This window comes from Manis javanica, chromosome 1 (genome assembly GCF_040802235.1).
Source record: "Manis javanica isolate MJ-LG chromosome 1, MJ_LKY, whole genome shotgun sequence".
Lineage (NCBI taxonomy): Eukaryota > Metazoa > Chordata > Mammalia > Pholidota > Manidae > Manis > Manis javanica.
Genome location: NC_133156.1, coordinates 53,518,344 through 53,543,478, shown reverse-complemented (window position 1 = coordinate 53,543,478; position 25,135 = coordinate 53,518,344). Strand labels below are relative to the sequence as shown.

Here is a 25,135-nt window from a genome sequence, read left to right as displayed (position 1 = left end):
TGGGGTCCCTGGTCTCTCGGGCAGAACCTCAGATGGGTCTGAATGGAGAAGACTGGTGTGTGACCTCTCAAGGGTGAAGGGTAAAACAGCACCAGGAAAGACAGTTTCCATTTCACCCTGTCATGCCAACCAAGGTTCTCCAGCTGGATATACTCAGATAAGTTAACACTTATAAGGATACGGTGGGAAGTTTGCACTGGGGTCTTATGGTTTCCAGAACCCTCCCCAGTACATTCTCATTCAAATATATTCCTTACAACCACCCTATAAGGAGGTGCTATTATTTGCCCCATTTTATAAATAAGGAAAGTGAGGTTCACCTGCCCAAGGGCTGACCAAGTCTGACTAGACCCCCACTGCCAGTGCCCTTGGGCCCACTTTGGGCCCAGAGAAGCAGCTCCTAAAGGGAAAGAGACCGTTCCTGCCCTCCTGCCTCCCTCGCAGCCTCACAGACTTTTACATGAGATGCACAAACTTATGTCTTGTGTAAACCACTGGTATTTTATGAGTAACAGCTACTAGCAGCAAAATGCAACTGTGAACAGCTAGAGGCAGAAAAATCATTGTTAACCACACCTGTCTTTAATGGCGCTTGTTAAAAGGATGACCCTGTGTTTGGAAAAAGCTCGAGAGAGCTGACTTGCAGTACATCCCACCATGACAATTTTTCATTCCACCAGCAAGCCAGGGGGATGGGAAAGAGGAGGAACTGGACAGGGGAGAGGAGACAGGAGGTGAGGGGCTGGACGCGGAAGGGTGTGGACAAACAGCTGACCACGAATCCCTCAGCATGTGGGCGGCCCTCTAACAACAAGGAAGGTTCAAAGTACACTTTGCAGTTTGTTTTTAATGGTGCTGAAATGCCCGTCCCCCCCACCCCCCACCACTGCCTCTGCCCCCGATACCCTCAGAACTTCTGTGCAGTACCAAAGAATCAAGATGCTGAATTTCACGTGAAAATCCATAAACAAAAATTAATAGAGGTAGAGGTAGGAGCTCTGAAGCAGAAGTGACCATCTGCAGAAATCACGGAGGGAGTCAGCCTGGCCTAGGATGGCCACCGCTGTGGGGTCGGGAGGGGTGGGTGAGCAGGCTCCGCCAGATCTCAGGGCTCCGGGATCTACCACCACCGGCCACACGAGCAGACTCTTGTAGCCTCCTCACTAGATTCCCTGACTCCAGCTTCCCCCGGTCCAGTCACACTCCGTGCTGTTTCAGAGAAATCTTTGCAAATTTCACATCTGATGCTGGTCGTGCCCTATTTAAAAACCAATGTCTTCACACCAAGGTCAGGTTCAACCTCTGAAATGGTAGAAATTGATACCCCAGCCTACTTCATCAACCTTATCTCACGCTAGTCCTCCCCCACCCCCCACCCCCGCCCCAAATGCATGCTCTGCAACCCCACGAAGCTCACAGCACTTGCAACTCTTTTCAGAAGATATCCATGCTCTTCAAACACTTACTCAAGCTGCCTGGGACCCTGAGCCTCTCCCTTCTCTACCTACTTCTCCAGGAAAGGTTCTAATTTCAACAGAAATGGATTCTGGCTGGTTTCAGCAGTAAAGGCATGTAGTAAAGGATATAGTGTGGCTCCCAGAATTCCTGGATGGGCCAGAGATGCAGGCTTAGAGATGAATGGCCAGGAGCCACACCCAAAACAATGCCAGTGCACATTCCACAGAGACAGTGCTGCCCCAGTGCTGGTGCCTCTGGCATTGCCCAAGCTGGTACTGGGCATCCCTGTAGGACTTCACCAAGGCCCCTCCCTCTGAGGGGCCACATTAAACAACAGCCCCCTCTGTGCTGAGAAAGCTTCCAGCAGCAATCACAAGGAGGGCTGACCATGCACTTGGCATCACTGAGCCCACCACTTTAGGGATTGGTGGGGTAGTCCCCTATGTCATCACAAAATTAGAACTACCAAGGTAATATATATGTCAGCTCTGGATACATATTAATCAAGTTTCTACCCAGTAACAGATTACAGCTAGTACATTAGAATGTTATATCAAGACCATATTATTACTCATTAGCTATTAGAGCCCACTGTGTGCCAGGTTCTGCATATATATTATCTCTGATTTTCAGGAAAACAAAAGGTAGGTATCATATTCCTATCCTATATGTAGGGGCTGAGGCTCAGATTGACTAATTGATTGCACCAGGCCACACAGCCAAAAAGCAGAGGTGCTGAATCCAAAACCAACCCAGATTCCAAACTTCTCACTCTTCTCTGTCTTACATCAGGTTGCCTCTTTCACTAGACATCCTTTAGTAATAATAATTTGAAATGACAATGCATTAAAAATACCAAAGCCTGAAATGTTATCTAAGATGCACATCTGGTGGGAAAGGTGGGGACAGTACTAACTGGTGCCGAGGTCTCCTGCCTATTAAAGCTCTGTTCTTTAAGTGTTTAATTGGATCCAATATGTCATTAGAGATAATGGAAAACATCATAAGGAAACAAAGAGAATGAAGGAGCTGAGATCACATGCTACAGCCGTAGCCAACACACTGCAGACAGGCAATCTTAAGAAACTCTGGATGCTGTTAATTAATTAAATGAATAGCTGTCCAGCCTGAGAATGGGCAAGGCTCTTTGGATGAAGATACGGAAGCAAGAAGAAAGAGGGCCACACCATCAGCATGAATAAGAACCAACAACTCATCTACTCCAAGTGGTGTGGTGTCTAAACACAGCCCTGGTTTCAGTCCTAGGGCTCTGGGATGCTCCTGCACATGGACCAGGATCTTGGGTTATAAAGGTGGAAGGTTACCAAGGCAACACACAGACTGACTTCTAACAGTGAGGGCCACTCCCTGCCCAGCCTCCTAGTTCATTTAGTAGTATGTTATGGACAGCTCACTAGATTGTACTTGACTCTCCGAATATTGGCTATATTCTGACATTTGGATGAAGGCAGTATCAAAAATCTTAAATGGCCTTATCCTATTCTTAGAAGAGCAAATTCCTCATTCACTCATTCATTTTTTTTTTCAATCTATTCATCATGTATTTACCAAGAGCCCGTATGTACCAGGCATTGTTCTAGATGCTGGGAACATAGATGAATGAAAGAGACAATCCCTGTCTTCATAAAATTTAGAGGTTGGGCATGCAATATATTATTGAACATTTTCCAAGCACCAGGACCAGGCATTATGTTGAATGGATTCTCCAGATGGCACTTAATCCTTTCCAAGGTCCTAAGGAACCAAGACTTGGAGAGGTGATGCAACTTTCCCAAAGTCACACAGTCCCAGAGGGACAGAGCTGGGATTCCAATCCAGCACCACCTGATGCAAAAGCCTATGCACTTGGCTGCTTTTTCATATTTCCCTTGGCAACCTGTGGATCTCATTTCTTTACAGTTCCTGCCTTTTCTGCTTTGAGATCTAGGTTTGGGTTTGTGTCAGTTCCACCCTCTCATGCAGTTGTTGACATAAAACATTCCAGCACCTAATAATATACATTTCACTGTGACCAGGCAACATGTTACAGACAAATTTTAGCACTTAGACCCAACATCATTTTTTACCTAAAGGATATGTGAAGATGAGATTACTTTACTACCTGGGCTAAAGTCAAAACAATATTCTGCATAGAAATTAAATTCTAAAGGCTCTGGATTATTAACACAGCAATGGTGCCACCTGGTGACCATTATTGTGTATTACACATTCCTTGACTTGTGGGGAGTGCATTTTGGATGTAGTGGTGGGTGCCTACTGCAGTGTGGATGAATAATAAGCCTCCGGTAGTGTTGATCACCTTCACTCCTCATCCCCCAACTCCACGCCACTTATTAACAGAGAAAAGATCACAGGTATAGAGTACAGCATGGTTCAGCATTCCAGCAAGCAGGACACAAGGAACCCGTGACCCACAGTGAGACTGCCAAAGGGTGAACCATTTTCTGCCAGTCTCCAGGATCACTTGCCCTTTGGGTCATGACAGATTCATCCAGCATCTCCTGCTGTAACACTTCTTTCTTTTCTAAACGTTGTGGCTACACATGACTCCCTCCCCACTGTCCCACCCCAATACCCTCTCTGATCCTATCCTATGACTATAGGAAACAGGCAGGAACTCACATTCACTTTGAACTGGGGACTCAGTTATGGACAATAATCATGATTCCAGCTCTAAAGCTTACAGTCTAGCAGGGGAAACAGGTGGCAAATTAGCCTATAAATTATTCACTTCAATTACAATAATTGCTACAAAAATGAGGCTCTGAGAGTTTACATCAGTAAAATAGGACCAGATTAGGTTCAGAAAAATTTTCCTCGAGGAAAGAGAGTAAGTGGGCTGTGCCAAAAATGGCAAAGAGTCTGGTCATAGTGAAAAGGGAGCCTGGAGAAGAATGAACATTCAGGCCCAGGCAGCCTGAACTGGGCTTCTCCTGGGGGTAAGGTGTTAAGTGTGGGGTCAATCAGTAGGAAAAGATCTTTGGGAAGTTCAAGGATGATGAGCTATTAAGAGAGAATGTTTCTCATTAACTTAACCACAACCATTGGAGAAAGACTGACTTCATGTTAAAAGACGAGTATAAACTAACACCTGTATATTTATTTTGCAGGCTAATTTAAACACTCATGAGTAGGAAATGTTGGAGTGGACAGAATTCCAAATCTCTGTCTATCCTGCCTCTTCCCAGTAACCAAGGATATTGCAGAATTTATTATTTACATCCCCTCCACTGCTATGTAAGATGAAGAAATAACAATAGCAAACATAATTGCCAGCGTTGTGCAGAAGTTAAGATAATAATGAGCAACAGGCTGAAAAGAAGAGAAGACTGTGGTGGCAGCCATAGGATTCCGATGGTGAACTACGGCTGCAAAAATAAAAATAAGGATAAAACCTTACTGAGCATATGATGCAGCTAGCTCTCAGGAGGTTAGTATACCTTAGATTAAACACTGCAAGATCTGGATTCAGGAAATCTGAGTTCAAAACCTCTTCAGCCCTCTAGCTATGAGATCAGGGCATCAAATTCTGTGCCTACATTTCTGCATCTGTAAAATAGCAAAGATAACAGTATCTGCTTTTTATATTTATGTGAAGTAGTATGTTTAAACTGCTTAGCATCACTCCTGGCATAATTACTCATTATTAGTTTATTATCATCATCATCATTATTGACAGTATTTAATATCTGAGAAGAGATCCACACACGTAAGGGAACTCTGGGAGGTTTTCTTCGTTGCACTTTTCTGCTATTTCCAAATTTTCTAAAATAAATACGCATTGCTATTAAGATCAGGAGAAAAGAAGACCCACACATTTTAAGATGATAAAAATGTCACTAGTCCATTGTTTTCCGAATTCCCTGGATCATATTGTTGGAGGCGGGCACGGGTGTGCTTGTTAAAAACAGATTCCCAGGCCCCAACCAAGAACTACTGAATCAGAATTTCTTAGGGTAAACCTGTTCATCTATATGTTTAATCAGCCCTGCAGATGATTCTTATCTTCACGTGATGACTGAGCGACAGAAGGTTGACGAGGAAAGCCAGCACAGGTTGCAGCAATCATGAGGGACTGGCCTACAATTCCCATACTTCCCGGCAAACTGGAGACCAGCAATTCGGGATCCTACCGGGAGTTGTAGTTTCTGTCGGCCAGACGCGCGCCTATAATAAAGGCGACGACGACTGCCGAAAACCTCCCAGCCCACAATGCAAAGGTCGGTATTGACGTCACCCGAAGAGCGCCCGGGATGGAGCGGGCGATTTCTGCCGCTCCTACCACCTCTGCGGCCTCAAAGCCCCCCTCCGTCGCCACCGCCTCCTTCCCCTCCCCCTCCGCCTCCCCCTTCTCCGGCTTTTCCACCACCTCTGCACCACCCAGGCCTTCCGTCCTTGACAGCGAGCCGTGTTTGGTCTCCTTCCCGGGCCTGGGGCTCAGCCATGGCGGACGGCGGCGGCGGGGGCACGAGCGCGGTGGGCGGCGGCGGAGCGGGCCAGGCCTCCGCGGGGTCTGCGACGGGCGCGACGGGGGCCGGCGGGAGCGGCGGCCCCATCAACCCGGCTTCACTGCCTCCCGGTGACCCGCAGCTCATCGCTCTCATCGTGGAGCAGCTCAAGAGCAGGGGCCTCTTCGACAGCTTCCGCCGGGACTGCCTAGCCGACGTGGACACCAAGGTAGCTGAAGTCACCTGGGATGAAGGGGTTGGGGCTGGGCCTGAGACTGCCGCGGTCCCAGCTTTGCTTTCCCAAAGCAAAGAGGGAAACAAAAGATACCTTTGAAAATCTCAGCAGACCGCTTGGGGCAGCACGGGGAGCACAGATGCACCTGTGGACTCAACTCCCAGCCTCCTCACTATTAGCCGTGTGACTTAGTCCAGTCGCTTCTTTGAATTTGGAGATTTGGTACGGATTTTTTAGAGCCTAGATCCTATGTTTCCCAAGGTGGGACTTATTTAAACCTCTCAATAACAAACCTTAGTAGGTTAAGAACAGTGGAGAAAGCCAGGTAAGTTAAGCGAGAATGATTTGAATGCAGTCATCAGAATATTGTAGCTATTTGTTCCTTTTTAGTGATCTGCAGACTTGAATATGCAATTGAATTAATGTACATTGTTGTAGAACCAGCACCCTTATCTTGTACTCTGTCATTGATTAAAGGAGATTTGGTGCCTGGTTTAGATCCTAATGCCATAGGTCAACCCCCTAGTAAAATGCCCTTTCACTTTACCTAATTGCCAGGGTCGTTTGGATTCAATGAAGTCATGTGTGTTAAGTGTCATAGTACAGAAGTTGCTGGTATGTTCATTCTCTCACTTTTCAAAAGCTTCTCTAACAAGACTATGGGTTCTTTTAGAACGGGTATCTGTTACTGACTGGACTCCTCTAGGGAAGTGATTTCTCCTTTCTGAAGAAATCTGCCTACCTCACAGCAAGACTGTAAACTTAAAATTAGACCTTAAAGGTAGGGGAAGACATAGTCAATTATTCATTGAACATTTATTGGCCAATAGCATGGCAGGCTGTGTGGATATAGGAACAAGTGTTGTACTGCAGGATAGAAAACTGGCATGTAGGCCAGATAGCATATATAGGAAGTGGCTTATACTGACTGCTTATTCTTCTCCAGGATTAAAAACCCAAGTAGAAGTGCTGTTGTAGAAATGAGATACTTAATTTTCCTTACTTCAGGGTCTTCAGATATGTATTGATAGAGCTTCCACCTTTCCTAGGACTCTAGGGTTCCTTAGTTTCCCATCACAAGTTCTCCACTCATGTCCATTAGACTTTGTGTGGCTTATCAATGTAGTATGTGTGTTGGTTTTTTTTTTAATTAGAGTATTGAGAAGCTGTTGAGGGAAAGCTTGAGCCTTCCCCACTTAACGCCGCCTTAGACGTTCCTTTTAGTGGTTACCAGTTTTTTTAATTCTTGAAGAGACTATTTTCAGACACATCCTCCATCTTTTGTTGCTTTAGCCCCATGTTCTCAGTATGGTCCCTACATTAGCAACATATTATCATCTGAGAACTTGTTAGAAATGTATATTCTTAGGCCCTATCCCAGCCTGCTGAAATATTTAGGGGAAAGTGTACTGGTGATGTTTGCAATTTACAGCACATCCAAAATATGAATAAAAAGAACAAACTGATAGGTGAACCAAGAGGGAGGATAGATAGTAAAGTGTTAATGGCAGGCACCCAAGGAATTTCACTTCAGAAATTGAAGGGATTGCTCTGTATTGTCAGGATTTGTTCAGATTTGGTGGTGACCTTTGCTGCCCTTTGTCCTTTCTGAATAAACAAGAACTATAATCTCAAACCCAGAGAGTTATTTGAATAGTATCAGGATGCATGGTTACAAGTGACAAATCTAATTCTAGCTCCTTTAAGCAAGGGGAAGAATCTGCTGACTTGGGAAATCCAAGGAAGGATTGAATACACGAATGGCCAGAAGGGTAGAGATGCATTTGGAACCAGGGATGCTCCACTAGGGCTGACTTTCATCTCTGGTCTTTATAACTGTTGTACCCCCACTGTGGAGCAGGGTTGATTTGTCTTGATAAGTACATCTTAGGTCGTCTTTCTCTAGAAAGGGACTCAGCTCTAATTTTAAAAGTCCTAGGAAATATGTGCATTGTCTTAGCATGGGTCAGGTGCCCACACCAGTGGCCAGGAGAACATGGCCCCCTCTGCCCTACCTTGTGAAGAGGAAAAGATGGTTACCAGGAAAAAGGAGTTGCTAAGCAGATAGTTCACAGGTTTCTGTCAGTTTTACCCCTCACCCATCTCCCTGCCTTCCTCTTCCCAGGTTTAGTGGAGTGTCTGTATGCTTGTGAGTCAGTTCTCTTGGCCTTTTGGAAAAATCCACTCAGAGTTGAGGCCTACTGATTACCTCTTCAATTTCATTTATCTGTTAGCAAACTTTTCCCACAATAACACTGCATAATAAACCAAATCTCAGTGGTTTATGACAAGCATTTGTGCTCATGCTGACAAGGCTATAGGTCAGCTAAAGTTCAGCTGATCTAGGGAGGCTTCAGCTGGGTAGCTCAGCTATAGGCTGCAGGTGGTTTGGGTTGGGTTGGGTTTAGGTCAGTTGCACATGAGCTAATCCTGAGTCCCAGGACGTGCCCTCATAGATAGCACAGGAGCCAAGCCAGACAGCACAACCACATTTAAGACCTCTGGTCACCAGCACTCCGTTGACCAGACCACATCATACTGCTAAACTTAACATAGCTGGGTAAAGAGGTATTCTCTGCCCGCAGTGGGATGCAGAGAGGGGTGCAGTGCTAAACAGCAGTATACACAGTTACGCCTGGTTTGGAGAAGAGCAGCTGATGGTGCCAGAAGGTCTCGGTGGCTCTGAACGTATGTTCCTATGTTCACCAAGTTCCTCTGATTTTGTTCTCCTGGTCTAGTTGGGCCTAGAATATTTGAGGCCAGTACATGCTTCTCGAGCTCTGTTTAGACTTAAGTTTTGCTTCCGCTCAGCATTTCCATGTTCATAGGCTTTGACTTCAGTCTACATTCTTGCATCATGCTGAGGTTTGGGTGGCCCTTCATTTTATGCGGAGGGCTTTCCTGAGCCCTTGTTTGTTGCTGAGGACACCCTGCAAGGTAAGCTGGCCAGTTTTACAGATGGAAATAAATGAGACTCAGAGGTGGGGTGACTTGTTGAAAGTCAGACAGCCAGTAAGTGATGGTGCCAGGCTAGACTCCAGTTCCTTTGATTTGGAAACAGCCTAGGTCTGCTCTTGACTTTGCCACATTTTATTCACATAGGCAAGTTGTTTACTTTTCTTAAGCCTAAATTTCTAATCTGTAAAATGCGAGCAGGAGTTGATGGAACTTCCCTTGTACAGTTATTTGGAAAGTAAATGAGATGATAAAACCATCTGGCATTGTACCCACTCACCATAAAGTAGACACTTGTGTTGGTCATTAATTTGTGCTGTATTAGGCTACATGATGGTGACCTTCATAGTCACAGTGGAAGTGTAAGGACTTGAAAACCTATGTTTTTATAAAAAGCAGTGTTTTGAATGACTGATTTCTAAAACTTGTGCATGTAACTTCTGACCTTGCCCCCTTCTTTTTAATATTTTAGCCAGCTTACCAAAACCTGAGGCAGAAAGTGGATAATTTTGTGTCAACACATCTGGACAAGCAGGAATGGAATCCTACGATGAACAAAAACCAGTTGCGAAATGGTCTGAGGCAGAGTGTGGTTCAGTAAGTAAGCAGAGTTGCGAGTGAAAAGCCAGTAATCCCAAGCGTGCCGTGCAGGAGGCTGCCACGGGTCATCGTCGGGGCAGACGTCATGCATGAGTTGCAGCAGTCCTCTCATTTTTAAAATGAAAGTCAAGTAAGCAGAGCACCCAACTGAGGGTCTTGCTAGCTTATCCAAGCTGCACGGGCCTCCTGTGCACACTCCACTCCACTGGGTGATCAAAAGATATTCCAAATTGGGAGACCTATCCCCTGTTCCTTGAAGTTTTCATTGTAGTCTAAACATACGTAGGAGTTTTGTACCAAGATATCAGTGTTTGGATCTTGGGCAAGAGGAGTGGGGTCTGTGTTCTCACAAGTGAATGTGAGTGATACAAATGCTTCGAGTCCACTCGGCCCTTCTGAAGTGTAAGGGTAGGTTTCAGGGAGGCAGAGAGTCTTGTAAGTGTGTCCTTCATAGTAACAGACTGAACCTTGGGTGATGAGGTGCTGATAGCTCAGCCAGGTGACTTCTTAGTATAACTGGCAGTAAAAGTGGAGGTGGTCATGGAATCTTGTCGTGAGCTTTTTCTAATTTATTCAGCATCCTTTTTTTTTTAATACCAGCACTTGTATTCAGGCCTTGACCCACTGAACTCTCCTGGAATATCTAAAAGCTTATGAAGCCTATTTCTTTAAAAATAGAAATATCTGGGAATTATGCTGAGTTTAAAAAGCCAATTAGCAGAAAGGTATATGGTGCGGAATTCCATTTATGTGATGTTTGTGAACAAGCAGTTATAGAGATGGAGACCATAGTTGTGATTGTTGGGAGGAATGGTGGGGGGGGAGTGTAACTCGGAAGTGGTAGCGCAGGGGGATCTTGTGATGGTTCAGTTAAGTATCTTCATTGTAGTGGTGCTTAGGTGAAGTTACTCGTGACAAAATTACACAAAGCCACCCATGTAGACACTTGTGCAGCTACAAGTGTGAGATCTGAATACGGTCAGGATTGTACTGATGTCATATCCTGGTTTTGAAATTCCCCTGCAGGTATGCATGAAACTAACCTTAGGGGTGGCTGAGTGAAGGGTGCATGGACCCCCTGTATATTTCTTTGCAAGTTCCTATGTATAAAAATGACTTCAACATTTTTAAAAATACAGAAAGATGTTTGCTAACAAGCTAGCACTTTCAGTATGGCTGTGGCTGCTGAAATCTGAATCTTTTTAAACAAAGAAAGCTAAAACTACAAAAGGTCTCTGAGAGTTAAGGAAAAAATACACCAAAAGGTGCCCTGTGCCTGTCATTCTGGAGTCATTACCGAGTGCCCCTGGGCTCCTGCAGGAAGCGGACTGATAGCACAGGGATCTTTTGGAGTTAAAGGAACAGTAGTTGCCACTCTAGAGCAGCTGTTAATGTCTGGCCCTCATCCCTATATATGTTATTACTAATCCTCTCATTAGCATATTTTACAGCTTCTGTAACAGGTCAGAACAACTTGTTTGCCCTACTTTTTAAAGATTTGATCAGTATGTTAAGATAATTAATCAAAACCACCAAATATTTTTAACTATTTGGAAAAGTGCCATTTTAGAGGTATGCATGTGGCTTTTCTTTTTATATACTTTTAATATGAAATGAAACATAGAAAGGTATACAGAACAAGTACAGTATTACAAATAATGAGAACGTGCCTGTAGTGACCGTCTGGGATGAGCAATGGAACGCTACCAGCTGCCTTTAAACAGCCGCTCTGCTTCCCGCCTTGCCCTTCCCCAAGGTGGCTACCATACTCCTCGCTTGTGTGGTAATCACTGCCGTTCAACAGTTGTTGGGGTTAAAGATGAGTCTCAGAGGAACTAAGTAACAGCAATCTGTTTGTCTCCACAAGGTCAGGGATGTTGGAAGCTGGAGTGGACAGAATTATTTCTCAGGTGGTGGATCCCAAATTAAACCACATCTTCAGGCCCCAGATAGAACGAGCAATTCATGAGTTCCTGGCTGCCCAGAAAAAAGAAGCTGTGCCAGCGCCCCCTCCAGAGCCTGAAAGCCAGGACCCTCCTGCTCCGTCCCAGGACGCTTCCTAAGGTCCGGTATCCCGTCTTTTGTCCAGGAGCATTCATCTCTGGCTTATAGATATATAAGATGAATAGAGAAGGGGTAAGGCATTATTGGGGATCATATTTCTTATCTATTCAAAAGGTATTTACTGCAGATGGACTTGACTTGGAGTCATTTTTCACAGAACTAATTTGTAGCATTTTCTTGTGTCAGTAGATTTTTATATACCACCGGAGCTAAACATTTAAGTTATAAATAAATGCTTCATTAGACCAACTAGGATGATTGGTGTGCACGAGAGAAATTTAAACAAGTCTAGTTTGTATGCAGTTGCTTCTGAGTCTTGTTCCTGGACATGAGTTAAACTCACGCTTATAACTTGAATATAAAAATCAAACAATGCATTCTAAAGTGGCATCCTAAATGGGCGTAAAGCAGACACTGAGTCCCTACTGTATCTCCTATGTAAAGGAATTTGAGTTTACCATTATCGGTTACTGTGGGATTCTTCTGTTAGGCACGCTCTTTTTTATTACTGGGATTTATTATTTGGGATTTAATTAATTTTAAAAATCAGCTGTTGATACACAAAACAGTGCTTTTTGCAGGCTTTGGGAGACATTAGGAAATATGAGACATTAGGAAAGGTGATCAGTAAATAAGCTATGAACTCTTAGCCACTGTTAGTACTCACCAGGGTGTGCCTTACCCCTCATTCTGCTTTGGTATTTTGTTTGTAAGATTCGTGAAGATGTCTTATTTTTTATAAACATCAGTAAGTGAACAAAGCTAGAGCAGCAGGCTTGAGTGGGGCACTGAGTTAAGAAAGCAGTTGTCTTTTTGTTCCTATGTTGGGAGAAGACCTCCATTCCATTATGGAGTGTAGAACATTCAAGTCTTTCTAGTTTAATTGCAAATTCCTTTAGGAACATAAAATCAAATGTAGTCTCATATCAAAAGTCATTTTGATAATGATTCTTTTTTCTTTTTAGAATATGCCTGACACCTTTTGGAATCTCTACTGAATTAATGGTGAAGAAAGGGATTTGGTTACATAAAAGTACAGCTTCAGAATGAAGACAGGCCAAGATTGTCACTGATTTCAAGATTCAGCCTTGACTGTTCAGGTGTCCAACTGGAACAGAGAACACGTTTGGTAGTAGAAAAGTTGGTTGTGTGTGCCCTGCACATTGTGCTGCCACCTGAGCAGGCTGGCCGGGGAATGACACCCAGTAAACACTACAGAGATTTGAAGAAACACTACATCAATCTGGGGTTGTCTTGAAACAAACCTTTATACTTGAACTTGGAGACTGCATGTAGATTTTAAGGTTTGTGCTTGGGGATAAACAAAACAGTGAAGGAACGTAATCAGTCCCAAAGATGCAATTCACAGCCTTACAGGGAAGGTTGCTGGAGTTCGTGTTTGACAGTGCTCGCTTGATACTGTTTCTCAGAGTTGCAAACTAGAATGCACAAGCCTGTTAGCATCAAATAGCTTTCAAGTTGTTGTAACCCTCTTGTACATGAATCTTGTAATTTCGGTCTGATTTCCCCTGGAAGACGTGATAAAATGTGGGACCTAGAATACATGAGGTGTAAGAAGAAGCTAGTGCAGGCTCTCTGTCTGGGCTTCTTCCTGCTGAGTAAGGGCTAGGGTTTATTTTTGGGTGTGTTTATTTTCTCATGTTTTTTAGAAAAGTGAATGATCAATAAATGGCTTAAGTTTTGTAATAAAATCATTTGATACTCTTACTCTGAGGCTTTAACAATCCTAGACCCCAGGAATGTGAAGGCTAACCTTTCTCCTCTGCCTGCATGTTATGCCTGTACCCAACACATGAGCTAATTGTGGTAGGGGATTGTTAAACATAATGAGCTACCAGCTCCCTGAAGCTGGTAGGTATAGATGGAAGTGGGCCAGCAGTTCCTCTCCTCTCCTGGGCCATCCTGACTTCAGTCTCTAGTTGAGGGCAGTATGTTATATCATTGTTCTTCAAACTTGAATGTGCGGAAGTATCACCTGGGAGTCTTGGAAAAATGCATATTCTAAGGACCCAAGTGTGTGTCTAACAAGCACCAGGTGAGGCTGATGCATCAGACCCTCAGCCAACACCGGATCGCGAGCCTTGAATGATACTGAACGTTAGTTACTTCAAAATAAGACTATTTGGTTCTTAGTGGAGTCTACTACTTTATTATTAATTTATTATTATATATATTATTATATATATATATATAATTTATTATATAAACTTTATTATTAAAGATATTATTAATCTTACAAACTTTAACTGGTTAATTGGTTCCCTGTTAAATGAACCACTTCCACCTTAACCATCGATACCCTTAGATTAGGATTGCCATGCCATTCAGTGAGGCATTTGGGCAACATGCACCCTCGTTTTAATTTGAATATAAAATCAAACAATGCATTCTAAAGTGGCACCCTAAATGGGTGTAAAGCAGACACTGAGTCCCTACTGTATCTCCTATGTAAAGGAATTTGAGTTTACCATTATTGGTTACTGTGGTATTCTTCTGTTAGGCACACTGTCTGAGCTGTGTTTTGCTTCCCACCTCCTGATGGGCATAATTCCATTTCCAACCGAAACAGGTCCTTTTCACTTGGGGATTCCACCCGAAGTCCTCAGTGCCCGTGAAGGGGCCCTCCAGGTCCTGTCCACTTGGCTTAACAGGTAAATGTGGAGTAAACCAGTCCCGAGTTTTGCAAAGAGGCTTCTCAAACTGGTGTTCTCTCAAGATGTCTTGTCAGTGGGTTTCAGCCCCAAGGCAAGTTCTCTATGGATTCAGTGTGACCAAAGAAAATGACAGCAAAACATTCTTGGGGTGAAAGGGTTATACCCAACTTTATTTCCAGGTGGCAGGTCAGTCACTAAAATCCCATTCACTCAGAGCAAGTCTGCATGCAGCAAGCTGGTCTCTGCCTCTGGGCCCCTCTGTCCGCACAGCCGTCCTCCAGGCCTCTCTGCACAGTCATCTGCACAGGCGCCCTCTAGGCCTCTGTCCTCGGCGCTGCCACCACTCCAGCCTCTGCTCTGCTCTCTTGCGGCCTTGCAGCCATGCCACCGTCACACCCAGAGCACTGGGCAGAGCTCTATATAGAGTCAACAGCCATGTAGTGCCCACAGGTGTGCAGTGAGCTAGTCAACCACAGCCAGGTGAGAATCCTGGCCACAGGAACTCTCGTTTTATCCACACAAGACAATGAGCCGTCAGTGGGGAGCTCCCTTCCCCAGAGTTGCCAGAGCAAAGCCCAGAGAAAGCTGCCTCCTTTCTGCCCCTGAGTGCCCAGCTGACCACATACCGGATCGTTTGGGGCAGGCAATTTTTGGTCCATCTCAGTTCTCTTACTTTGCTTTTCCCATTACTAGAGAAGGATGTACCAATTGATGAGAACACCCTGATTTTCACAGAATGTTAATCAGCATGCTTTTTTCATTGTGTTGATATCCACTAAGACACCTCAAATGAAGTCAGAGGTAACAAAACATCACTGCTGTTAGGACGGAAGATGGCTCTTAGCTGAGCCACACAGAAAGGGAAGAAGTGCCATCTCCGCTTGGGTAAACGTGGTTGCATTGAAAGGCTGGAGAGAAGGGTCAACACAGCGTTAGCAGGCCGGGTGGGTGAGAGCCTCTCTCCCCTCTGGAGGGGGTCATCTGCTAAGCCATTTGAATTTTAAGAGTCCTTATGCTGCCGGGTATTGGGTTAGTCATGCAGAGCCTAGAAAAATTCCTCCCTGAGGAAACAAAGCCACCAGAAATAACACTGCCCCTAAGCACCCTTGCTGTATTCATTCCCACCCAAGAACCAAGTTGTCGCAGACCTAAGGCTTTTTTCCTTATGGCTGGAAAAATGAATGCCATTTGCAAAAGCCCAGTGAAACGCAGAACTATCCTCAGTTGCTATTAATAAAATCAATTGCATTAATTAGTCACAACCTGAGTTACAACTAATACAATTGTTAGTGGAGACCCTTGCTCCTGGCATTTTTGCCAGTTCCTGGGGTAAATGCTTGATTGTTATTATCCACCTTCTCCACCCAGTCATGACTCTCTTGCTTGGCTTATAGAGAAGTTTGTGGCTCCTCTTAATAGATTTTCAGGCATTTTTAAATACCATTTCTGCCATTTAAGCTTAGCTTCTATTTATTCTGCAAGGGGCTTAGGGGTCCCATGCAGTCTTCATCACAAGCAGCATCAGCTGAATAAATACTAAGGGATCCAATACAGCGGTGCTTCTGAAAGCATAATTCTCCACCAGGAGCCTCAGCGTCAGCATCACCCTGAAACTGTTAGACATGCGGCACCCATCCAGACCTGATTCAGAGACTGGGTGGTTTGGGGGAGGCGGTGCCCACAAACCCTCCAGGTGATTCTGATGGACACTAAACATCATGACGCTTTAGGAAACCTTTTTGGAAAGCTGCTGATGTGGACTGGTAACGACAGTTTAATTATGATTAGTGGATGAACGTGTCTCTTCTAACAGCATTTTAGAGGCAAGACCATTTTTTCGCAGTTCTTCCATTAGTCCCTTGCAAGGACTTTGCTTTTGGACGTATTGACTTAGAAGCATCTGTGTGTAACTTAGATCTCCTAAGCTTTCAAAAGCTGTGATAAGTGTCTTCTGAAGATGAGTTTGCTAAGCAGTTCAGAACATTGCCAAGAATTCTGCAGAGGGCTTTCATTGGCTATTAAAGGTAGAGAAGAAATGCCTGTTGGGATCCAGCAAAGGTCAGGGCCTGAAGTTTGGGTTTGAAAACTGTGTTGGATCAGCACTGGTAGGGGGCCAGGTCCTGCCTCTCTTGGCCGCCCTAAGGTTGCCAAGACGGGGTGGGAAGCAGACAGGAAAGCTGGCATAGCCACACGTTCACCGGCACTGCCCTGCATGCTGCCCATCACCTTACCTGTGGAGGAGACTGCAGGTCAACTTTTATGGTCTTGTTACCAGGGACGGGCTTGGCTGCAAGGCCACATGGTAGTAATTACCTGTCCTCTCCAATCAATCACACGGCCTGAGATTAGCCAGTCATGCTGACTCCAGTTCCCAGACTACCACTTGGCCATCCTTCCTGAAACTCTGCTCTTACCAAGCATCTTCCTCACGAACCTTTGAAGGAAGAAGTAGATGAACTAAGCACCTACCAGCTGGCAGACACTTTTATGCATCATTTCATTTAATTCTCATGACCTTGTTAGCCAGCATATATTCTCCATTTTCTGGATGAGGAAACTGAGACTCAAGTGAAGCAACTTATGTACAACTATTAAGTGGGGCATCAAGGTTTGAACCCAAGTCTCTGAATTGAAAGCCCACGATTTCCTCCCCTTTGGTGGTCTGCCTCCCTATTACTTAACAGAGCAGGTTCGTACTTGTCAGTCTCTGGGGTCTGAACCCTTCATTCCAAATGGAGGCCAAATCAAATCACCTTGACCTCCTACTACATCTCAGCACACACCCCTTAGCCCTAGTCAACCTCTACTTCCCTCACTCAAATGTATATCACAGGGCAAAGTTTGTAAACAGACAGGCTGATAATGGGTTTAACAGGGAGAAGTTTCCCACCAGGGTCCTTGCAGTCTCCCAGACACCCTCCCCAGAAGCAACTGCTATTCCCAGATCCATACCTACCCCTCCAGAGATGGTCTGCATATTTAAGCATTAAAATTCTTAGATCTGTCTTTAGCTGGGAGGTGCTCCACCTCCAACAGTCCCCAGGAGAGCTTCCTAAAAAGAAGAGAGAGCTTGGGAGCTTTGAGTGCCAGCAGGTCTTAGGGGTGAGAGTGAAGCAACGGGGAGAATGACAGCCACCTTCCAGAGTTCTGGGGTCAGTGATGTGCAGCGAGCCAGGAAGAGCAGTTAGCCTGTTTTGAGTGCTTACCAGGTGCTGTACTCTGCAGCCGCTACAGTGAAGGGCTTCCCTACAGGGTCTCCTGGACTGCACTCTGAGCGCAGCGCCATTGTCCCCACTGACAAACAGGTGCTCACCTGAGATGGTGCGTGACAAGTGTCAGAGCCCAACCTGCTCAGTTCACCTCAAAAGCCTAGTTATTTTTCCCCAATTTTTTGAGCTAAAATACACATAGCATAAAATTGACCATCTTAACCATTTTTAGGCATACAGTTCGCTGGCATTTCATACATTCACAATGTTGTGCAACCATCACCACCATCCAGCTCCAGGACTTTTACGTGTTTCCCAAACTGAAACTCCATACTCACTAAATACTACCTCCACTCTGCCTCTCCCCACGGCCCCTGGCAACCTCTGTTCTACTTTCTGCTGATGAAGATGATGACTCTAGAAACCTCACAGGAGTGGAATCAGACAGTATTTGTCCTTCTGTGGCTGGTTTATTTCACTTAGCACCATGTCCTCAAGGCTTGTCCATGTTGTAGCACGTGTCCAAATGGCCTTCCTTTTCAAAGCTGAATAGTATTCCATAGCACGTATACACATTTTGCAAAGCTTCGCTTTTAACTACAACACTGAACAAAGGCCTGACTCTTAGTAAATGTTTAATAACTTTTTTAAACTTTCACCTTTTTCCTCTGAAGTAATTTCAAAGTTACAGAAAAGTTGCTTGAAGAGTACAAATAACTCTTTCTCCTGAACAACTTGAGAGCAGTTGTTGACCCAAAGCCTTATCACCCCCCAAGGACTTCAACAGGTAATCCTACAGACACCAGCATAAAAGCATCAGGAAATTCACATGAAATTACCATCTAGTCCTCAGAACCGAGTGAAGTTCTGCCCGGTGTCCCGACTATAGCAAAAGGATTCAGTGCAGAGTCCCATGTGGCATTCAGTTGTCTCAACTCCTTTGTCTCCCTCACTCTGGAATAGTTCCTTTTAAAGACCACAGACCAGACTTTTTGTACAATATCCCTTAAATTGGAGTTACCTAATGATGTCCCAAGATAGGGTTTAGATTCTGCATCTTTGGCAGGAACATCACGGAAGTGAAGCTGCATTCTTTCCAAAGCACCTATTAGGAGCATGACTTGGATTTGTCCCTTCGTGGATGATGTTAACTTTGGTCACTTGATTAAAGAGGCACCTGCCAGATTACTCTTTTGCCCCTTTGTAATAAATTAGTATTTGTGGGGCGTACTTTAAGACTTTTTAAATATTCTGCTCTTCATCAAATATTCACACCCAGTGATATTTCTTAGTTGAACTAAGTTATCATGATGACAATGGCCAAGGGGTGATATTCTAATTCCATCACTGCTTCTACATTTATAAGCTGGCATCCTACTATAACAAAAAGCTTTCTCTTACCCCATTTATTTATTCACTTATTTATTTCTCTCTGTATGGACCCATGGAGTCCTGATTTATTCAATGGGTTCCATAATCGAGTGTTAGCACTATAACATCTCTTGATGTTCAGCTTGTCCCAGATTCGGCCTGGCTTCTGTGTCTGCTTGCCATTTCTCCATCTCCCTTTGAACAGTCCCTTACTTTCTGGCACAAGGAGATGCTTTAGCTTGTCATGTACTGCCCCACCACCACCACCACACCCCCTGCTTGGACGCTGCCATTTTTCCAGGGAGCCTTGATTCCTTTGGCGTTTAGAGATCAAATCTGGGTGCTCAATGTGCCGCTGCTCTAAGCCCATCCTAGTTTCTTCCCTTTAACTGTAATTCCTTTCCTACCACTCTCCCATTATCCTTAATACATTTACATCGGATCTGTCACCTTCTACACAGAACCACTCTTCCATCACTGCCTCCACCCCAATCCCCACACAGATGTCCCTTCACGCATCCTGGCTCTGACACCCCATGCTGGTCTAGGCCCCCACCTCCATAGATGCTTACCTAGCAGCTCAGTAACTATCTGGAAGCCTCTGACCAGATCCCTACTTCAAGGTCACACTGTATGAACTAACAACAACTTCCTAAGAAGGAGCTGCTGGGGTGTGGTAACAGTGAAGAGCTGAAGCGGCTGAAGCTGTGAATCAACACCACGTGGCAGCACCTGCTGGATGAAGCGTGGCTACCAGAGGAAGCAGTAGGGTTACTCCTGACTGTGTGATACAGCAGAGACAGCGGAGGCTTGGGAGGCAAGCTAGTCCCTCACTTCCTCTCTGTTTGTGCTTCCTGATCGTCTCTACCCCATGCCCCATCTGCCTTTTGTGTCTCGTGCCTGTGGCCCAGCGTCAGGCATCTGGTAGCAGGCCGCCTATCTTTCTAATGCCTGTCGACAAGCTAGACCTCCTCGAACATTGCCACCAGATTTGGTGAAAGTTCTGGCAGCCAGCTTCACAAGGTGTGGAAACCAACAGAAACTTACTTATATTCCAGAAGTTATTAATAAGCTAGGAGTTTCCTGGTTTCCAAGAGATATGGACACATGGGCACAGGTGAGTGAAAACACAGCAAACATTATTGGATGAAATTGCCATGAAAGGACTACCATGCCCGTCATTTCACGTCTCCCTGTGGTCTGCAGTTGTGAAATGCATCCCATCTGACCTGGAGACCCAGGACCACTTCTGTCCTGCCTTGGCCTAGTCCCCACCTGCCCACGAGTCCCCAAGGAAGATAAAGTGGTCCTTTACCATCCAAGGATTATTGGGCCCAAATCCTGACACAGTGCTCCAGGAAGACAAGTTGGACCACCCAGGGGCTGTGTTTGCCCAAGTCAGTGCCAGGATGATAAGGCCTTGAAGCAAAGCCAGCCTTAAGAAGGGCAGCTCTGCCTGTTTCCCTGGCCCTCAACCCCAATACTGGGACTTACCAGTGAGATGCAAGGCCTCTCCCACCTGAGGCAGAAGAAGAGAAGGAGAAATAAGGACAGCAAGAGAGGCATATGGATCCCAGACCCACAGTGAAGCCAGACTGAGTCTGGGAGCCTGTCAGGACATGTCAGGCCAGAGAAAGCCCCGCCCTGGGCAGCCACAGGCGAGGGGGGCCAGCGTGGGAGACCGAGAGGGCCCTTCCTGGGACGGTACAAGCAGGCCTTTTTCTCTTCACTTGCCTCCTAAGCAGAGAAGAAAGAGAAGGAGGATGCCCGGGGTCCTGAGGTTGTACTGTGACCTCTCCAAGCTCATGAGATGGTCAGAGAAGGCGGTGAGCAAGGACAGTGGGCCTGTGAGTGGAGACCAGTGCCACCCTGCTGGCCCTGTGGCCCAAGGAAGGTCCTGGAAGTTGACCAGTTCCAAAAGGGCTCCATCCCCAAGGCAAGAGGGGTCCCCTTGGCGGGATCAGCCCCAGAGTGGAGTGCAGGGAGGCAGGAGTGGGCCTCCTGCAGGTCTGCAGAGGGCTCTTGTAAGAGATGGAAACGGGAGGCGCTGGGCTCCCGGCAGCTGCCCTGAGGACTGTGAGTGCCCTGCGGTGGCGCTGACCATGCACGCTGGCCCATCCGTCCATAAGCAGCGCCAGCCACATCCTCAGGGACAGGGCTGCCCTACCCAGGCCCTGCCTCTGTCATCCAGCAGCTTTCCCGTTCTGTGGGTGCTGAGGTGTGACCTGTCCACGGCCAGCTCCGTGGGGACAAAGGAAGGATAGGAGGAGGAAATGGTGGAGGGGAGCAGCCCTGGGAACATGGTCACTTAGCTCACCTCTTCCATCATTTATCAAACGAGACGGTGCCTGAGAGCACTGGCCTGCACAGGGCACACAGTGGGTGTCCGCCTGGTCTCGATGCGGCTACTGCAGCGGCAGGAGGGGTGTAGCTGCTGCTTACGCCTCCTCTGGCCACTGAAACAGCCAGAATGCAGAGTGGCCATTATCATTTTACAGATGGAGAAACAGGGGCTCAGAGCTGTGAAGCAGCCTGGCCAGGATGGAGTAGGGACTTAAATAACAGTGGCTGTTACTATTATTACCGGTCAGTTACACTCTCTGCCAGCCCCGAATCCTGGCCTGACCTTGCCCTCTGTCTCACTTTTTGTTCCCAGTTTTCCACCCGGGTGCGGCCTGAAAGCTGTCTTTGTGGGGCAGCCACCCAGCTCAACCACAACGTTGGTCTCATTGGTGCCACCATTATAAACAGACGGAAGCGATGGAAGCAAACACCCTCTCCCTGGTGGCCCTGTTGGCTGCCGCCCTCACAGGAGGTCAGCTGGAGGGTGGTAGCCTGCTTTGATGCAAATAAGAGCCAAGCCCAGGGACAGGGCAGGCCTGGGAAGACCCTGGCCAGGAAGAGCAGCAAGCAGGGTGCTGAAGCCAGAGGGCATCCACGCTGCCAGCGGAGCCGTGTCATCACGCTGCTCTGGGCTCTTTGCTCTTCTTTCAACTGAGCTATCACCTCCCCACAGCGAGCACCCGGTGCTCCCGCTTGCCTGGGTCCCAGGTGTGACCACAGCAGCAGGACTGGCAGTAGAGCTCACCCCAGGCACCTTATGCGCACTGTCTCATGAACACCTTCGGCAGCCCAATGGGATCGGTGCCATCACAGACAAAGGGACTGAGTCTCAAATCACAGAGCTGGTGAGGGACAACTAGAATCAGAATCCAAGTCAGCCTCCAAACCTCAGCCTTCGCCCCTGCTGCATGCTAAAACTCACTGCTTTCTGCCCTGGAGTCAACCCTCAGCTTCTCGGGCTCTGCCCTCACCCTTCCTTCACCAGCACAAACACACTCCAACACCCCAAGGCAACAGAGCACATCTGTTGAATATCTCTGCAAATGGGTATAGAAACAAGGGTTAGAGTGGGCAAGGTTTCCCTGGAGGAGGAGGAGTTGACTGAGCATGTATCAGTACCCCACGCTGCTCGGCAAGCGCTAACCCATTCCACCTTCAAACCACCCAGTAGGGGTGGAGGCCAGATTCTCATTTTACAACTGAAGAAACAAAGACTAGAGGTTAAGTAACGTGCCCAAGGATCATACCACTCTTAAGAGGCAGGGCTGAGTGTATTCCTGGGGCTGTGATGCTGACGCTCCGCCCAGCCTGTCTGCATGGTGACGGTAGGGTAAAGGGCAGGGTAATGCCATCCCCTCTGTGTGGCCAGCGCCCTGAGCAGACCTGTCAGAGTGCTGGAGATCAGTGGACGCACAGGTAAACAAATCGATCGTTTCTTACACTCCCTGAAGTTATAGGAGCATGGTGTAGGTGTTAAAAGCACGGACCTTGGGGCCACACTGCTTGGATTCAGGATCTAGACTGCTCCCTACCAGCTGTGTGTTCTTAAGTGAGTCACTTCATTCTTCTGCCTCTCAACTTTCCCATCTGTAATATGGGGATGCGAATAGTGCCTACCTTGTAGGGGATACGAGGAGGCAATGAGTCAGCATTTGCAACATTCTCAGAACATTTACTGGCACAAAATGAGTTCCAAATAAGTATTCGTTAAATATATAATATTTATATAAATATATAAAGTATACATGTTATAAATATATTTTATATGTATATGTATTTTATACATGTATTTATACAATTTATTATGTATGTTATATCTAATATATAATTTATTATATATTATTATATTGTTAGTTATGTAATTTATATATATTTATATAATTTACATATAATGTATATTTGTGTATTATATATTACTGTATATAAATACATATTATATAATATATATTATATACTACATATACTTATACCTCTGTAGCTGTCTCAATTTGTTTGTGTACCTTTAAAATTACGTGTTTGCTAAACTAGAACCTGACCAAACTGATACAAAATGTGGGTGGATGCATTTACACAAACTCTTAACCTACAGTTGTTTTACACAAGAGATTGACATCAGGCCTTGGTCAGTAACATCTCTGGTGGGGTGAGGTGTCCCCAGTTAGTCTCGGCACTTGAGGCACTTTGCTTTCTTTCTGTTTAAGGAGAAATAACCTGAAGGGGTAATTATAAATGCCAAGCTGTGAATGTTTTGTGTTGCTAGGGAAAAGCACAGAGCGGAGCTTGTCAGAAGCTCTAGGGTGAAGATAAAAATGGAAGTGACAAGAAAAGCACCATTCCCAGGGGGGAGCTGGGAGCTCGGAGCCCGGTCAGAGTGTAGAGAACGGTCCCCACCAGAGAGCAGGGGGCAGGCCTGCAGGTCTTGCCAAGGAAGCTGGCAGAGAGCAAAGGCAGCGCCCACTCGTTCATTCCACACACATGGCAACTGAGCCTCTGGAAGCCAGGCCCTGGCATCACTAACAAGGTGTCACTCTGCTTTGTGGGAACTCACTTTTGAACGTGGTATACAGATGCAGAAATAATGCTTACCAAAAAAACCTGTGAGTCTAGGTGGTGAATGATTCAGGCTCAATACCTGGAAGCGGGTGAATGCTGCCCAGGGTTTCACTTGTGGGAAAAATGTAGGAATACAAACCAAGGGAGCCAACTTCCGAGCCCAAGTGTGGGACACCACTGCAGGAAGAGGAGATACGGAGCAGCAAGGGCCTCCCCGCAGCGGTTCTTCCAAGTCTGGGGGCCCCTGCCCGACTGGTGTTCAACAGTCACCCTGTGGTGCAGACAGACAAATGCAAAAGCAGGCTGCCGACTCCAGTTCTCTCTGCATTTGGTATTTCAGAAACAGAACTAAGGCTCTGGGGTGTTGAAGAAATTTCAAAAGCAAGATATTAAACTTTATAGTATAGAATTTAAGTGGGATGGAGGATCCAAGTGATAAATTAGAATAAAAGAGATATGAGCAGATTCACGCCCTAAGCTATCGTTCCACATGAAACAAATGCATCTGCACAGCTGTTAAGCAACTTAGGAATTAAAGTTTCTCAGCTGTTCAGACCGGCTTCTCTTTTAATATATGCACAGTATATATGAGCACCAGCACACCTAAATACAGAATGTGGGGCAAGACTTCAGTGGTTCTCTCATAAAATAAAACGCTTCAAATGCTCTTTAAAATTGAGAAGCCATGGCAGTTTAAGGCCTAATTGTGGTAAATTACCATGTTTGGATTTGTAAAAACCGTATCAACAATCTGTTGAAATGGACGCTTTAAAAGACATAGTGGTCTGAAACAATATACCACTACACACCTGTTAGAACGGCCACAGTCCAAAACATGGACACCACCAAACGCTGTCATTGTGAGCAACGGAACTCTCACCCACTGCTGGTGGGAATGCAAAATGGGACAGCTTGGTGGTTTCTTACAGAACTAAATCTACTCTTAGCATACAATCCAGCAGCAGCATTCCTCAGTATTTACCCGAAGGAGCTGAAAACGTACGGCCTCACCAAAACCTACCCCCAGATGTTTACTGCAGCTTTATTCACAATTGTTAAAGCTTGCAAGCAACCAAGATGTCCTTCAGTAGATGAATGGATGAAGAAACTATGGTACATCCAGACAATGGAATATTATTCAGCACTCAAAAAAATGAGCTATCAAGCCATGAAAAGACATGGAGGAAACTTAAATGCAGATTA

The 25,135-nt window shown here is 45.7% G+C and overlaps 1 protein-coding gene across 1 annotated transcript; it reads left to right on the top strand.

Moving 5' to 3' along the window:
* Nucleotides 1–5,695: 5,695 nt before the first annotated feature.
* BOD1 (biorientation of chromosomes in cell division 1) lies at nucleotides 5,696–13,509 on the top strand. Its single transcript, XM_017675087.3, has 4 exons — nucleotides 5,696–6,156; nucleotides 9,590–9,714; nucleotides 11,585–11,781; nucleotides 12,747–13,509. Exons 1-3 carry the CDS (start codon nucleotides 5,923–5,925, stop codon nucleotides 11,778–11,780), a joined length of 555 nt encoding a protein of 184 aa, XP_017530576.3. The 5' UTR covers nucleotides 5,696–5,922; the 3' UTR covers nucleotide 11,781; nucleotides 12,747–13,509.
* The last annotated feature ends 11,626 nt before the right edge of the window (nucleotides 13,510–25,135 follow it).

Excerpts from the sequence above, each read along its gene's own strand:
- BOD1 (XM_017675087.3), top strand. The coding sequence starts at position 5,923 with ATGGCGGACGGCGGCGGCGGGGGCACGAGCGCGGTGGGCGGCGGCGGA. Across the intron at positions 6,157-9,589 it reads TAGCCGACGTGGACACCAAG|CCAGCTTACCAAAACCTGAG; the intron begins GTAGCTGAAGTC and ends TTAATATTTTAG. Across the intron at positions 9,715-11,584 it reads CTGAGGCAGAGTGTGGTTCA|GTCAGGGATGTTGGAAGCTG; the intron begins GTAAGTAAGCAG and ends TGTCTCCACAAG.